Raw genomic sequence first — 18,140 nt, 5'->3', positions numbered from 1 at the left:
AGAAGTCCTTCATTCAATAACGACCATGGTGATGTATTATGGATATTGTAAAGAGTAGACTACCAAGGTTGAGTCGTGCTTCCGATATCATTCTTCTGCATATAGTATTGATGAATAGTACAATATTTGATTGGGCTTAATTATTAAGAAAGCGAATGTATGAGTTTATGACCCTGCAACATAAGACATTTTATATGTTGCACTATGTCATTGCTTTGTTCTTGGAGTCCACACGCACCCAAATTTCAGCCAATAGACTAGAGGAGAGACCTAGTCCCTTGGCACCTGGTGAGCCTCCAATCATGTGTTAGAGGCATTTGGATAACGCCAACAGGAAAGGTCACTAAAGGGCAAAAGGTAACTAAACATGTTGTATTCAGATCAGAATCATTGAATGTGGATAGCGAATGTGAGGAGACGTCTAAGAGTTTTAGTGACTCAAACAAGGGAGATAGTCAAGTGGTGGACAATGACCTCATTGGGCCAGCAATTGTCATAGTCACTTCGACACCTGCCCCCACACAAGTCCTATTCACATGACCCTTATTATCAGAGGCACACTTGACTCTAGTGATGGGAGCAAGATTGGCGAAGTCTACAACGATTTCGACCTTTGGCCAAATATGCACACCAATGAGCATGATACCACTACCAGTAGAGCCTCCAACGACGAAGATAACCTCAATGTCTTCCATGGAGTTAATTTTTGCACCCCCCACCAAGTGTGTTTCAGTGGCACCACCACCATTCTCGGAGTTGGTCGTACCCACAGTACAAGAGGTTGGCAATAGTGACCAAATGGAGATACCGAGTGGGTGAGCACAAACAAGCACCGACAGAGGAGAGACAATCCCACATAAACTCTAGGTTAAGTCAATATAATATGGCATTGATGAGTCCCATTAAGGACGTTCTCGCCACACCTCAACACGAGCCACCAACCCCTTAGGACGTAGAGTTGGATGATGAGAGCTCACCAATGACATATATGCCATCCATGCCCATAGAATTAGAGCAAATTGAGCCCACTCGAGAGCCTGTCATGCTATTGGAGTTAGCTAGGGAGCCTATTCAAGAGACGCCTGTAACAAAGAGTGTACCAGCAAGAGATGGTCAAAAAAGCGAGGTGGATGAGAGCCTCTACTAAGTCACAAACCCAAGAGGAGGTGATGCAGAAGTTGGAGCAGCTCTTGGCATTTATATGCAGCGAGGCAATTAGGGCATGTTTTGAGTATAGCGGTGGCCTACCGCAAAGTCACTTGACATGTTGGAGGATTGGGCACTTAAGAAGAACCCAGAAGAGACTCGGATGGGTGAGTTGCTCAAAGGAGATTGAGTAGGCCTTTAGGGAAGATTATTTCTCTTTGCAATGCTCAAAGTATGTCTCAAACACAAATGAGGCAAACAAGGGTGGAGTTGGCCATGGAGTTAGAGATGGTGAAGGGCAAGTTGGATAGAGAAAGAGAGAGGCATGGGTCGCAAAGAGGGCAGCCATGGAGGCAAAGCGAACAGCCATACAAGCAAAGTAAGCAGCCATGCAAACACAGAGAGACTTTGTCGGCTCAGAGGAGGCCAAGGCAGATAAGGCGATGTTGGGATCCCGTGTGGAAACATCTATGGCCAACTCGATGCCAAGGAGAAGCAGTCGTTAGAGGCGACGATGATGGTGAAAAAGACGATGAAGAGGAAGATGTTGTGGCACATAGGAACTTGGAGATCTGGACACAGTAGGTGAATGAGTTGTGGGCTCACTTATCACTAGCTCCACTAACTTCATACACTGCTACAACATCAAGGACGTCCTCTCAGCCTCCCTTGTCTTCATGATTTTTTCTCTGTTGTCCAGAGTATGGATTGTGGGTTTTTACATCATTTCATTTTTCATTTGTACATCGTCAAGAGATTACTTTCTTGTGGGAGGGAATGTTGTCGCCAAAATCATGTGTTGTCTAATTGTTGTTAACATTAATCATGTCGTTGGTAGTTAGCATGATCGAGGGGTAAGCAATTGTAGTCGTGACAATTCACGTTGCACCCCCTCGTAGACTATATATACACTTCCTCGGATGGAAGAGAACATCAATATCAGCGTTATTCTCATTCATCATTCTGGCTAGTAATCTTGTGGATGTAAATTGTGATTAATATTAACAAAATACATGGTGGTTATTAGATATTATCTTCCATTGACTATCCCTATTATAACTTTGTACATTAGCATGCATTAAACAACTTTACCGTAGGAGGTAAACACCATTATGGTCAGCCACACTTTCTCCAAGCTCTATGTCACAATTCCCAACATTCTCCTATCCAGAGATATGGATCAAAATCAGATACATGTTAAGGGACAGGTTGGTTTCAAGTAGGATTACCAAACCATGGTTCTTATTTTGACTATTCAAGAGGAGCTTCGTCATCGCTCCTCGAAGGTTTATTGCTGCTTTGTAGACTTTCACAAAGCTTTTGGCACAATTTCACAGTGGGATTCTTTTCAGTGACTTCATGACATTGGTACATTTGAAGTCCTTTGGACCGCCATTATGAGACTTTATGACAGGGTTCTAGACCACTTCAACACTTCTTGTGGGCTTTCTAGCTTCCTTAATTGTACCATCGCAGTTAAACTAAGCTACCTGTTCTCCCCTACTTTGTTTGGAATCTACATTGATGAGTAGGAGTTCCTTCATGAGCATTTGTTAGATGGGGCTGGTTGCCTTGTCCACCAAGTTTTAATCTCTATCCTAGTTTCCGTGGATAATACTATTCTCTTGGCCTCCACTCCCGTGGGATTACAAAGGCAGCTAGATTTTTTGGCTTCTTTCTATGACCAAAGGCAACAGACAGTAAATTTGAGGGAAACGAAGGTGATGGTCTTTAATGGTCTTAAGAGCTCTCATCTTTACGTTTTCTTTTATGGCTCTACGATTGAAATTGTCTCTACATATACCTACCTAGGGGTTAACTTCTCTGGTCCTCATTTCAACTTGAGACCCATGATCCAGCCTCACATCAACAAGGGATCACTTCCAAGACACCTCATCCACGATAACTTTGGACACTCCTATCTGACCTAATGTGCTTTATGGCTCTATGGTTTGGGGGCCTTCTTCATTGGAATTTGATTGGGTTTCAATCGAGCGAGTTTAGATTCTTCACTTCAACACATCTTTAGGTGAGATGGGTTCACTTCTCACAATATCATTTTGGTTGATTTTGGTGTAAACCCCTTCATACTTTAGGCCATCTTTGATCTCATTTGGTTTTTGCACCATCTTTGGGGTTCCGTTAACTTTAACATGGGGCGCTATAAGTACCCTTACCTTGCTTACTACCTCCGCAGTCTATTGCCTCTTTTACTGCTTCATTTGCTCAAACTCATAGTTGGTTCATTAGAGCCTCATCCCTTGGCCCTATCAAGAATGAGATTGATCGTCTCCCCCTTTACAATACTCCGTTGATGCCCCTCGTCATCTCCTTCTTTCTAGGCAGGAGCTAAACAACTGTATCAAAATCGACATCTACAAGTAGTTCATTCATACCACTTAGGTCAACAGCCACAAGGGCCTTCGCTCTAAGATAGCATTCTATGTGGAGCACTTTCTTGAGTTATAGAACAGTCTCATTTTTCGCCCTTCTTACATTTCCCGTCATTGGTCACATTCGCTCAACATCCCTCTTGGTTTTTTTTAGTTGGCTCATATTGTCTCTAGGTTGAAACTAATAATCAGTTAGACAATATTGAGAGCATTTGCCAACCTTGCAACTTTGCGAGGTTGAGATGGAGTAATTTATCTTCCTCTGCCCTATTTACTATGAGATCAATGGAAGGTTCTACTACCCTTTTAGAGGGACCTGGTCTCTCCACCTTTTTCAGGTTCACGGATCAAAGATGCCTTGCTCTCTTCCTACCGGATGTCATTAGACTCCGATATCATTCACCTCACACCCTCAAATCTCGTCAGCTCATTACCTCCTCTAGAATTTTTCCCACAAGCCCCACCAAAAGGCAATTGGTTACCTCTCCCAGTCATTCCAAGTACGTGAGGCCCCATAGAGGTTACACATAGGAGTCACCCTCTTCTAGTTAGAATCAAAACATCCAGTGGCATTGGCTTGGTGGGTTGGGGTTCCCTATTCGCCCCTCTTGCCTCCATGTTTGTTGCTTGTGCTTTTCTTTGGTCACCATTTGGTGTTCCTGCTAGGAGTTGTCCCCTTGTTTGTGCTCCTCAGTCTCATTGACTCATTTGTGAATACTTGTTGGGCAACAAAAAAATTATCTTTATCTTTATCTAATATAAACTCCTCTACATAGCTCCTCTTGCACTACGTAAACTTTTTCTCTGGAGGGCTCTAAAACCCTCTTTTGTCGCACAACATTTTTTCCTCCATTGTTCTTTCATGGAAGCTTATTTCTCACTTTTCTCATAAACCCACAAATAGTCCTGGCACAAACTACCTCGCGCTTAACAATCAGTTTACACACCCAAAAACTTCTACTATGATACCAATTAACGAAGGATACTACCCATACAAACTCAAACACATGACAGCACCAAGAAAGTGCAAGAAAGGGGACACAGTTATTCATTATCCCCATGAAATGAGATCACAATATTGAAACAATAGCATGCCAAAACTGTATGAACTCTCATTAAAATAATCTACAAGCCTAGGCCACAATTTGCACTATCAAAACAGTCTTTTATTACCGTCATTCAACTTCTTCATCTTCTATATCTTTTGATCCAGGAACCCAATTGAGCCCAATTTTTTAAAACTAAAGAACTCAAAGTGATCTGCATCATGCTTTTCCTAGATTGCCAATTGATCAGACATTTATCAAAGTCTTATTTGATCATTTGTAGGTTGAAAATTCAAGTTCAACATTTTTTCTTGGATAACCTTGAAAAATTAATCTCTCCCAAATGATATAAAATATTGAAAATTGTTATTTCACCAATAAATATATTTTCGTAATCTACTCTAGGGTCAATTCCAAGTTCCTACCACACAACGGAGAAATCATACACAAAAGGCTTTTACTTTACTAGGAGCACCTATACTCATTCTAACACTCATTACACTGCCAAAGATTAATCTTGTCTCCAATAAGCTACTCAATCCTTGCGGTGTCTTCCCAAAGCAATGAAAATTGATCAAATTTGAGACCCACAATAACCCTTGGTCTGCAATAATAGCTCTCACCCATTCTAAAATATATTTTTTAGGATCCTTATTTCCTAATCATCTTAGACTTCCTCCACCTAATTTCTTCCTTAAGGGATCAAATTCAAATTAAAATTTGTCAAAATGGTGGTTGGGGCTTTACCCCTAATTTGTGCCTTGTCTTGCAACAAAGAATGCAGTAAGGACACTGCCTTGAAACGCGAGAGGGGGGTTGCCCCTTAACTCTATTAAGGGTGTTGCCTCCCACACCCCCACGAGAGGCACTCCTCCTAAACCCCATTTGAGTCTTCACTCCTAGAACTCCACTAGTTATTTAGATCTCGTCATATAATAATTTTGATAAGAATGAGAGGGTTTAGTAGTGGATACAAGAATAAACAATTTAAATAATTATCTTTAGCACTGTCATTATCAAAGACTAAATAACACATTGTGTGTGGTGCTGTAACAGAGTACGAGGGAAAATAATGATGTAAAATCATAAAGCATCTACCTACCTAGTCTAACAAGATTTTGTGTAATGATGCAAATTTGAACTCAATATATATTTCTTGCAAGTGGATACTAAAATAAGCAACTTAACTAGTTGGCTTTATAACTATCGGTATCAAAGATTCAATGTCGTGAAGTGTTGCAATGGAGTGCAAGGAGTGAAAAGGAAGACGTAAAATGTTGTAATACGCAAACTATCAATTATGATCATATTTTGCAAAGGCAATAATCATAAAATCATAATGCATCTACCTATTGTATTAGGATTCTTCATGATGATGCAAATTTGTTGTAATAACCCATACTTGTTATATCTCAACAATTTAACTTCAACAACATCAATTTCCTTAATCAATCAGAAATCTGCCATTTTATTAAACACTTGATCACGATGCTAAGAAATGATACCATACAGCTCACAGAATCTGGCCTAAGATGTTCTGCATTAATTATTATTCAATGACGCATAGAGTCCGGAAGAGATTTACACTAAACTCTGAATTTATTAACACTCTACACTGAAATGAGTATGGAACTTTTTACAAACTGATATCTTTCAAGACAAATAATCATGAACCCATACTCCAGTCAGTTTATTTTCTAACTCGGTAAAATTTAGTGCCACTATACCATTCGAACGTAGATCGAAATTGCATTTAGAAAATTAACTGATCTTAATCACAATTGGAACCTAATGATTATACCATCCATGAGATTTGTGAATTGCAAGAAATGCTCCAGCAATCAGCACTCACAATGGGCATGATAACGTGCCTGCTGCTCTCAGAAATCACAAACAAATCCACCCCCCTGTAACCACACGCAGACATCCAGACTTCGTCAGCTAACCTCCAGCTTGGACATAGGCATCAAATTATGAATTACAACCCAGCAATGATGATCCCAGCCTCTGTATATGAGATCACAGGCCTAGAAAAGCAGATCGCAGGACCTGTAGAATGTACACTGGGCTCTGAAATAAATCACAGGCCCTCCAGATAATGATGTTGGCCTCTCAAGAAAGCATACACGGCCTTAGAAAGCACGGATGCTGCCATTGTTACTGATGTGAACCTTGCCTACAGCACCAAACCCAGCAACAGCAGAGGTATATGACTGACATTTCAACTCCAGAGCAAAGTAATATCTGAAATGATGTTCAAACCCTCTTGATATTGAAACGCATGTCTCAGATTTCTCCTACAACTCTGATCTCCAATAACACCATTACAAGACATGCCCAAATTCTCCTTCCAAGTAAAAGGCAAAACAGTATGGAAGGAAGTGCAGTTGGTTATACCTCAGCAGCCAATTAAAGAACAATTCCAGAAGAATCAATCTTCCAGATGCACAACTCAAATCTTCAGCCTTCAAACCCTTATATCTCAGCAAGGGCAAAGAAATCAGTAAACTCAGAAACTGTTGCACAAAGCAACAAAGCAAATAAATATTTAGATGCTTTTTCCAATGAAATGAGCTTGAATTTATAATTCTTTTTTGCCAAAAGTTTCCTAAAAGAACTCAACTAGAAACTGCAGAGTTTCCTAAAACAACTCAGCTCCTAAAACTTTCCAACACAACTCTTTTAGTAATATCTCTTCATGACATTATTATCATAAAATATTATAATAATACAACTTTTAATAATTAATTAATAAATACGAGCTCATGCAAATAATAGTCACATCCATTGCAGGTGACGACCAACTGCCAGAGCCACCCACTGCACTGCCAAAAATGGCAATTGCCAAAAATAGACTTACTAAAAATAGTAAGTCTGCAAGTGAGACCCCCTAATCAATCTACCAGCTCACAAGGGTCACTATGATGAGCTAACTCCATTAACTACACAGACCCGCCAAAAATAGGGATATGACAGTCCTCCCTCCCCGAGAGTGCTTGCCTCAAGCAATCTAGCATTACACTGAAACCTCTACTAGGATCCCATAGTAAGCACATGACATCCCTGTCATCACTGAACCAATTGTATGCCAAAACCATCATCAGATCCAATAACATGACCTGCAACAAAGCATCGAACACCTTCGCTGATGATGTAGAAGTTAGAACATCACTAGCAAACAAATCCATAGGAGATCTCAGCACGCTCTCCTTCACTGTACCTACCCAATTATCTTGCAGACCATCTAGCTTTGGCACAGACCAACTCTGCACCCGATGCAAATCCTGAACATGTGAGTCAAATACCAAACTATAAACACTCATCACAGTGTAAACTCTATCACCAATATGATCATCTCTATCGTCATCCTAGTGCAGCTATGATGGCTCATCCTCAATCACATCAATGTAAACTCACATGCCACGGTTTGTTGCTTCCTTCAACCTTGATGCACAAGTATGACCTTTAGAGAAAGGCCCCTTGCACCAATTGCAGAGTTGTCACCTCCTCAAATCCTCTCTAGAAGTATCATCAGGTCTCCCCACTGACTTGCCTTTGTCCTCAACAACTAGTGGGGACTCCTCATCAACAAATGGAGGAACAAAAGATTTTGAAGCAACCTTGCTTTGAGAAGATGACTCCAAGTCTCGTGCCATCCTCATTGCTACTTGTAAAAAAGATGAATCCAATGACTTCACCCATCCACACAGTGACTCAGTCAATCCCTCCATAAATAACATCACTCGCCTGCGCTCTGAAATATCATAAACCATGACTGAGAGCCTCTAGAACTCACTGATGTAACTTTCCAATCCACCAGACTGCTCCATAAAAGTACACCTCCAAATCCTTCCTATCAAATCTCTCGATCAGGCAATCCACAAACTTCTAATAGGAAGTAATCTGATCATGCCATAGGGAAACTAACCCAACGTACTACCAGCCATGGGCAGCTCCATCCAAATGCACTCCAAATCTGATAGCGTCCACCTCTAACATACGACGCAGAGCTAGATATGTGTCAAGCTTATGGATCCAAGCTCAGGTTGTAACTCTCTCACTACCATCAAAGTGCTCTAACATCATCTTCTGGCAACTTGTTGTAACTCTGTCTATCGAGGCCTCTACTCTCAAGTGTCGACCTCACCCTGGAATGCTCCCGCTTTTGAGTTAAGAAACTATCAAAATTCAGATGCTCTTTAATTACTTGTGGCAAAGCATCCCATTTCACAAAGTGTATCAGCACGTCATCAACAAAAGGAGCGGCTCAAACTCAACATTGATCATATCCATCTCGGATCTCAGAAAAATGTGGGCCTCTATGGCCTATCATGAGTGCTAGTATGTATGTTAGCTCTGTTAGCTAACCCGCCACAATCCTCAACTCGAACCCAACTTGTATCTCCGTACCTATCACCATCCCAGGTTCTATCCTCAACTCGAGATCTATGAGAACCAACATAAGCATCTTGAGCTATCTCCCTACTCGGTCCTTGAGGAAGTGCTATCTGTTGCAGAGTGTTAGACAATTGTTGTAGTACACTTGTCATATGTTGTTGTCCGGTTGCTAGATTCCTAAATGTTTGCATAGCCACTCTGTCAATCTTTGCATCAGCATCTCTAACTCTTGAACTGCTTGAACCACCTGGACTACAAACAAACCTAAACTGTATCTCAGGCTCACCTTCCCTAGGTGGAGTGGTACAGCCTCTACGAGTGTAGTGCATACCTGGTACAAATCTTTTATCATATCCTATGATACTGAATGCAAAACAAATACTAACAACCACTAATCAATAATTCTGAGCCCAATTCCTGCAGGCTGGCAAGAAATTGCTCTGGTACCACTACAATAACCCTGACTTGTTATATCTCAACAATTTAACTTCAACAAAATCAATTTCCTTAATCAAACAGAAATTTGCCATTTGACTAAACACTTGGCAAGCAAAGCCAATTAACATTGTAGATGATACTAAAGTCTTGATCACGATGCTAAGAAATGCAACCATACAACTCATAGTATCTAGAAAAGTTGTCATGTGACAATTAACAAAGGTTCTAAAATGCCACCTAGGACCTAAGTAAGCTATGGTCATGTGAATGAGTCCCCACTTAGGAATTGGTGCAAACACTAGGTACAAGAACTTACTAGGACCAAACCTTATTCACACCAACAATATTCAAATGAATCAAATTTAATAAAAGACACTTTACTCATTTATGGACTCACAAAGACACATTTTGTCATTGAACTTTGCAAAAGGAAAAGTCTTAAACAAAGCTAAGCAATTTATTAAGGTGCAAAGTTTTTAGCGAAATTTGCAAATTTTTGGTCTACCAAGTTTTTGTCTAGTTTGAGTCTGCCACCTATGGAGTTAGTATTTAAGTGTGGATTTACCCCAAAGGAATGTTTCAACATTATAATGAAAAATATTATTTAGCAAAAATCACCTTGATTTGATGATTCTCCTTGATCTTCCGAGAAACTAACACTCAAGGTGAAGGAATAGTGAAGGTGTGATTTTTAACAAAAACAACATTTGCAGTCCTGAACAATGTGGGAATAAGAGAGATATAATTATGCTTTTGTCTCATGTGATCTTAAAATATTTAGTTACTTAGCAGTCTCTTTTCAAGGATGATTGGGGTTTACCTTTTTGTTTTACTTGAATCAATCTTAAAGGGGCCCATCATGTTCCCTTGTTACTTTCCTTGGGTAAACAAGCTTTGAAAGAACTCCTCATGATAAGCATCATCCTTACAATCTCATGAATAGCCTCAAAGATTTGGCTACATTGGCTTTCCCATATGGAAGCATGTGTTAAACATGCGCATATATAATTTAAAAGTTTCTACAAAAGAAAACATGACAATATGGTTTTCCATAATGCAATCAACCAAGATGGGTATGCTTTATATTCTTTATAAATAACCTTTGTCGTAGCAACAAATAACCATACTTTGGATGAACTGAACTACTTAGTCTTCCTACGAATCCTAAGAGTGGTACCGATGGGCTTATATTGTCCAAAATACTAAATAAAACAAATTTAGAGTTTTTCCTCCTCACTTAGCGAAAATAATTTATGTCAATAACATGTTATTCAAAAAAACCAACAAGTTTCATCTGAACCAAACAAACAAATTAGATGATCAGTGATAAAGAGTACAAATAGACACCACCTGTCACACAAAAATGTCACTAATCACATGATTTTACTCTTTACATTTACTTTAAATGCATAAATTTGAGAATCTTATACGTTTTTCATAGAAAACTTCAAAAATTCAAAACAGAAACATCATATTTGACATTATTATGATTTGCAGTTATTTATGATGTGGTCACTTTCTTGATGTTTCTTTCTTAACTCATCATTTCTTACTGTTCATTTAAATAGAGAAATATGCCCTTTGATCTTGACTGTGGAGACTGATATCTAATTACGAGAGCTTAAAGATAGATGTTTATTATCCACATCACTTCTATTGTGTAGTTTGCACATTAGATATTCCCATATTCCCTGCAACTGTTACGACTGGTCCATAATTCAAGCTTCCAAACCAACTATCAGACCACATTTCTGCTGTTTATATTGTTATTTTAATTGGAACTGCATAATATGGTAACGACCAATAAAAATATGAAAAATAAATAATAGCAGGATACAAATACCTTAAAAAACAGCCATATAAAAGAGGTCTGATGTAAATGGCATACAGATGCACTATTTTGAAAGCAAAAAAGATTCCACCAATAACTAATAATTCATAAGCTCCAGTTTTATAAATAGGTTTCTGAAATTCAATTTTACCTCTACATATTTCACATTGAATAGTCGTACTGCTATCGAGTTAGGACTTATTTTCAAACTCGTGTTAGTCACTGATACTCTCCCAAATGTCTGGGATGATTCTTCTTCTGCCGGAAAATAATCTGCACACTTCACCACCTGTCAATTCAAAATGGTTGAGGGCTTAATACAATTACTCTTTTAGACGTTCCAAAATGCATGTTTACTTTTTAGTCAAGTCAAGACTGTCAAAAGCAATAACATCAAAGAGTCATCAATCCAATAACATTTCCATATGCTGTAATAAATATGACCTCCATTCAACAAATATTTTTACCCAACCAGTAACAATGATCTACTACTGCATGGAAACAGATCACAAAAAACTTTTGTTTTATCGGTAAGAAGCCGAGGCCAAGTTTTATTATTATTATTATTATGTGTTGTGGTTGATTATTATTATAACTTTTAAGTTCAAGTAGATTTGAACCAAAGACCTCCCAGATAAGAGGCTCACAATTTACCGTTGTGTTGTAGGCTATTGCCTGGATCACAAAGAAACTTTACTCCAATCAGGCTTCTAATTATACATTCAGATTAAATATGTCTTGAAGAATTGAAATGTTTTGTAATGTTGTTATTAAATAAACATTTGAAGGTTGGAAAAATATGAAAGATATTAAATTTTTATATTTAACATTGTTTTGTTCACAGTGAATAAACTTGCAATTTCTCTGGGATCAACAGCACAAATTCGTAGTAAACAATGTTTCGATACAGACTGCAGAAAAAGCCATCATCAGGGAGAGCATCAAAGCAATGCCTAAAAATGGAAAAAAAATAGATATTATATAAATAGTAGAGTTGTGAAACTATTGGAAATTGTCTGGCTACATTACTTGAGTGTTTCAGGCAACTTGAGTGATGTCTTTAAGTGTTTTTGAGAGGTGCTCTTCATTTGTCTGCATGATCTATCATGACAGAATCCTCCAATCACAAAAAATAATAGAAACAAAACAAAGAATCGGCATTCTAGAAGAAACATCAAAAATCACGTTCTTTTTTCGGTTTCCCTACATGTAATCTATATCAAACTCATAAGTCTACAGTTTCCTCACCAAGTTTTGCAACTCATCTTTTAAATCATGTCAATCCAAGATGAGAATCAATATATTCATCTACCATCAACTAGATGTATGAATTTTCCCAAAACACAAATGGAAAACATCTCATCATATGTATTGGAATCCATTTCTAAGTTTTTGATTAAGGAAAACAGGTTTCAATGGGTCCCTGAAACCCTATAGAACATAAGGTTTAACATATAAAAAGCGCTTAAAGTATCAACAACATAAAAGCCACAATTTGAAACAGCCTCCCACAGAAAAACTACATAAAACCAGATAAAAACAGGGAAGCAGAGCAAAAAACCAGGAAAGGCCCAAAAACCAGGAGATCAGCTCAGGCAATTTCTCTAAGGATTTCTGCAACTCGAATCTCCAGCTCAAACATTCTTCCAACCGCCTCTTTCAAGTCTGAAAGATCTTTGTCAGGTTCCTAGATGTCCTTCTTTGTGTTGGATCTGCTTCTCTTCCTCAATCCATCCTCAGGAAATTTACCTTTGCCGCTGTTGGGAGATTGGTCGTCCTCCTTACCTATCCTGTGTTCTTCAATTTTGATCATGAGCACCTTTATATTATCATTCGACGCTTTCAGAATGTTATGGCTTTGCTCAGCAATTTTCCGCAGGGTGCCCTCCATGGTCTAAACTCTGCACTTTACTTCCTCCACTCTAATTTCCATGTCCTTTACCTCCTCAGTGTTCCTATTCTGTGTGTTGCAATTATCCCTCTCCAATCTACCCACTCTATATTTAAGCTCCTAGGTTTCATGGTAAGTCCATTTAGTGGTTCGATAGCTATCAATAGCATTGTTTTTTGCATTGTTAAGCACATCCATTTGAGGGTTTTCCTTGGTGTTGTCGCTCAAAATAATAAGGGCAGGGTCAATCAGCTCCTTCATTTGTATTTTGCCCTCCTTATTCTCCTTAACCAGAGTTTTAATCATCTCTCTCTTAAGCCCCATCCTCAAAGAAACATTATTGAAATTCCTCCAAACCACATTCTTGTCTTTGCCTGAAATCATACAAGTGTAGTGGTTGGACCCAGGTCCCAAATTCCTCAAAATCTTGCTCCTCTTCCCCAGTCCCCTACTTCTCATCTTCCTCATCACTATCCTTCCGCTCCTCCTGCCTTTCCTCCTTGGACTCGATATCTCTCCCTCTTTTCAACCTCCTAAAAGGCTTGCCCGCATAATCCTCCTCTCTGTTGGCAGGTATCTTAATAGTAATGTTTCTCTTTCCACCTGTCCTCTCCTCATATCCCTCCTCTCTAAGAATAGTATTTTCCTCCCCTTCAGCACTATCGCCCTCTGTTTCCATGCCCTCCACCCTCTCATTGTAGTCTCTATCAAACAAAATCTCGATACCCTGTTTAGGATCAGCATTCTCCTTTTTCACCTTTTTCTCCATTTTGACTCTCTTTTTCCCCTTTTTGCACTATGGGGTAGCCTCCTCCTCCGTATCCGAATGCATCTCTTGACTGTCCTCGGTATCAAAAGGGGTATAATCATCTCCCAACACAACCAACTCCTCCCTACCCTCTTTTCCCACCTTCCTATTGTTTATTTCTTTTCCCAAAGTCGTAGCCTTGAAAAATTCATAGATTAACAACAAAAGCCCCTCATGGAAGGCAGGATTACCTATGTGCTTCTCCCTATAATCATTGATATTCTCATTAATAGACGAGTATAGGAAAAAAGCAATAGAAATCTTCACCCCATTACCGGATATGGTTAAGAAGCACAAAATGATGAGTGTAGAGGCGGTCGAATCTCGTATCGAGGGAAATGTACTTGATGATAACCTTCAACACAAACCTCCACAACGATTTTATAGGGTTCAACAGGTAGTAGGTGCCTTTCTTCACTAACGCCTTTTTTTCCTCCGCATCCTTGGTAAATTTGATCACCGCATGCCTTGAAATTTGTCTATCCCTGCAGAACTTCTTCCCAATAATGGGTATTCCCGTCACCGCAGAGATCACCGCCTCTGTCACCGTGAATTCCACCCCATCGATCTTAACAGTCCCCTCATTCCAACTCTTGATCATGCTTTGCATAACAGAGTTTCCACCCATGAAGTCATTCAATGAAAGTGGTAACGTCGCCTTTTTTCAAAATGTTCCACACCTTAGAGTGCCGACGACACTTCTTTGCTTCATCCTCAAGTTCCCTCTTATGTCTTTCCCCCACCATGTTTTCGTCCTTTCTACAAGTTTTTCTTCTAGTAGTTGAAAGCAAATTCCAATTGATATGAATGATTTTCGCAAAACTCCTTTTCACCTTATGTACTTGATTCCCAAAATCAAGCCTCAAAGTGTGATGATGAAAATTAATAATGAGTTTTGTGCTTTGGCAATCATATTTTTACACATTATATTTCGGCTCATTTCCCATAACACATAAACTTTCATAATTAGCCTTTAATGTTTTCCAATCTGCTCGGGATCCTCTCCCTTTCTATCAACTCTAGGATTTCTAGCGGAATATTATACCCGTTAATCCACTTCCTCATTTCATCATTCTTGACTGCCCAGTTGGCCAACCTGTCAGCCACTTGATTAGCTTCCCTGTACTCATGAGCCACATATATATAATCAAAAAAATTAAGGATCTGAATGCTATCCTCAATGATATCCCCTATCGTCCACGTAGGCTCATTCTTCTCATTAAGACAGTCAATGATGTTCTCGGAGTCTCCTTCCAGCCATAGATTTCTAACTCCTATGTCCCAAGCAAGTTTTATTGTTTGATGTGCTACAGTCGCCTCCACATAGTGGTTAGTTTGCATACCCAGAGGAGCCAAAATAGCAGCAATTCCTTTTCCCTGGGCATTTCTAATGATTCCACCCACCCTAGCCTTACCAAGGTTGCCTTTGGCAGCTCCATCAAAATTAGCTTTACAACACCCCTCAGGCAGGAGAGTCCATCTGCAGTCCTCCCTCTTATTTCTGTGAATTTCCTTTGTGCTGAGAAGAGGGTTATGTTCTTTATTGGTAGTGAAGTTTTCAATCAAAGCATTAAAGGATTTTATGGAAGACAACTTTAGCATTAATTTCTTTCTCCCTAAAGATTCTGTTATTCTGCTCCTTCCACACTTCCCAACAAACATGAAGCAAAGTCCATTCCCACAACCCCTTATTTACAACCCCATTAGCCCCATGGCACCATTGTTCAAAGAGATCAGTAGTGGTATTAGGAAAACACCAGGTCATTTTGAAGAAAGACAGGAAATAGGACCATATTTCGCTGGTGAAGTGGCGGTGAATAAAGATATAATCACACTCTCGCTGTTGTTTTTACAAGTTTCTACATTTCTAAGTTTTTCTAAGTTTCTACACTTCTTGCTCTCCATTTTTATAGTGGTTTTTGTATTAATATGACCTCGGTACTTTCTCCTAAAACATTGGATTGAAATGGAAAATATGAGACATGAGCTCACTAACTCTGTAGGCTTATCAAAAACACCTTGTGTTAGAACTTATATCCACCAATCCTTGGACTCCCTTCATTGACAAGCTGCTTAATAGCACTGCTATGTGTCAAAATACCTTACAGACCCTTTGTTATTGCTGTATAAACTAAGGTGTCTTCTCAATATAGTGAGCTTTGTAGAGAATGCCTAAAGCAGGGAAAAATGCATCATCCTCTTATTCACCAACACACCTTGAGTCTTAATGATATAGCCAAGCATAAAATCTGTGGCCCCACAATCACATTAAATTCGTTTAACCAATGAAGCATGCTTCTCTAGAGTACTCATGACGAGATTTATATGCTCCATATGCTCTTTCCACGCTTCGCTATAAATGTCATCAAAATCTACAAAAATGGATTGTTTCAATTGACAATAGAATAACTATTTCAACATGAATTGGGTAGGAGTTTTAAATTGTCCAATTGAAATATCACTGTTATAATCGTCAAGTTCAAAACGCATGAATACCATCCAGATGAGAAACTTCAATAAAAGGATAACTCAATGAAAAGTTTTGTGACAAAATATTGAATCATAACAGGAAGATTTTGCACACCAAGACCCCAAAGTCTTCTATCAATTAGGGAGCTGTACACCTCCAAAGTGGTAGGTCATTTTGGCATAGGAAAGGCAATGGCCCGTGATCTGCATTTGACCTAAAATGCAGCAAGAAGTAGCAAGGTCTGTTAGAAGTTGTATATAATGATGCAATTCCAAATCTAAAACATGAACGAATGTACATGTCTTCACCTATTTTCACAAGACCATGAGAAAGTATTTCTATGGGTTTTGTAGGGTTGCTTATGAGTGAGTAGACATGGACATAATTAACCTAAACACTTATTCATGGCAATTTACAAATGTAGTAAAATTTGTACTTGAATAGCTTACAAAAAGACTATCACGGGAGAAGAAGCAGTTTCAATTGTTCTTTGATGGTGTATAAGTGAATTTTGGGCAAACTACATCCATGATATCTAACAAGGATATGCAGTTTGTCAATTAGATTTGATCTAAAATAAACGGACACCAAGCAAAAGCAAAGCACAGCCCTTCACCCATGAACAAATGGCTGTTTAGAGGTGCTCAACAAAACCTTGGGGCAATTCATCAGATGTTACAGATGTGTCTCTAGACATGGGATTGACCATTTCCATACATTCAGCACTCATATAATAGAGAATGGCATTCTTCTACTAACAATTCACCATTTTAAGCATGTTTTTGCACCAATTCAAGCAGCAATAATGTGCTCTCACGATAATTTTTGGTTTTGTAGACCAACAAAATTGTTTGCACACAAAAGCTATTACGATTTACAACATCCACAAAACAGAATTACCTTGAACCTCGCGCAGTAAAATACCTTGTAGTTGTCGATCAGCTGAGTCAACATGACAATTACAGGACAACGATGTTGAATTATCATCTCCCAAAAGTCTTCCAATGTCTCTGGTAAAGGACCTTGAGTTGCAATAAACTTTGGAAGATTTTCACTAGAAGCATTCTAAATAACATCATACAATCATCAGAGAGTGAACCATTATAAATGCATCCTAAAGATCTTCACTCGTGAAAAAAAGGAGTTCCAAGAAATTACTGTCGTTTAAAGGAGTCCAAAATAAGAAACCAAGAAATATACATCAAATAATCTGACCTATTGTGCTTTCATACCACAATGTAGCTTGCATTGATGTAGTCGTTGCCCGCACAATTAAGCACAACCCTTGTGTCATCAACTGAAATAAAAGTCAAGTCCAAACAAAACCATCACAGCATTGATATGCAGCCTCAGAAACAAACATCTAGAATTGCATTGTTTTACTGTCCGAGAAAGCTAAAGCAAAACTCTTTGCATGCTAACCAAATAGATTATTTGTTATCCTGAATGCAAGTAATTCTAGTTATTGTTAACTTTTGGTGTATGTAATCCATTTCGAGCATTCAAATTATAGCACATTATTCTAGTTATCCAATCTTCAAATTACTGAATGCTCAAGGATACATGGTAGAACATCTGTATAACGATTTTTATGGCCATGTTGATTTGCCATTGAACTTCTTCTCATTAACTCTGGCCTCCTCGATCTACTCAGCTGCAAACAAAAAAGAATTTAGTTAAACATCTGTATATTCCAAAGTTTTGCAGAAGTAATTATTT

The 18,140-nt window shown here is 38.8% G+C and overlaps 1 protein-coding gene across 2 annotated transcripts in view; it reads right to left on the bottom strand.

The window, feature by feature from the left end:
• The window catches only part of PTP1 (protein tyrosine phosphatase 1), an 83,089-nt gene that overhangs the window by 44,204 nt on the left and 20,745 nt on the right, over positions 1 to 18,140 (bottom strand). Inside the window, exons 2-5 of one of the 2 annotated variants that reach the window (XM_089793606.1) lie at positions 17,985 to 18,075; positions 17,654 to 17,718; positions 17,322 to 17,486; positions 11,404 to 11,541 (exon numbers count right to left, since the gene is read on the bottom strand). In XM_089793606.1, coding sequence (XP_089649732.1) covers positions 11,404 to 11,541; positions 17,322 to 17,486; positions 17,654 to 17,718; positions 17,985 to 18,075 — 459 coding nt within the window. The remainder of the gene's footprint in view (positions 1 to 11,403; positions 11,542 to 17,321; positions 17,487 to 17,653; positions 17,719 to 17,984; positions 18,076 to 18,140) is intronic. The other variant, XM_089793607.1, reaches the window with a different exon arrangement.

Source organism: Cupressus sempervirens, chromosome 7 (assembly GCF_028749045.1).
Source record: "Cupressus sempervirens isolate cs-2001-9-10 chromosome 7, ASM2874904v1, whole genome shotgun sequence".
Lineage (NCBI taxonomy): Eukaryota > Viridiplantae > Streptophyta > Pinopsida > Cupressales > Cupressaceae > Cupressus > Cupressus sempervirens.
Note: the sequence above shows the minus strand (reverse complement) of the source record. Positions and strands in the feature narration are given on the sequence as shown.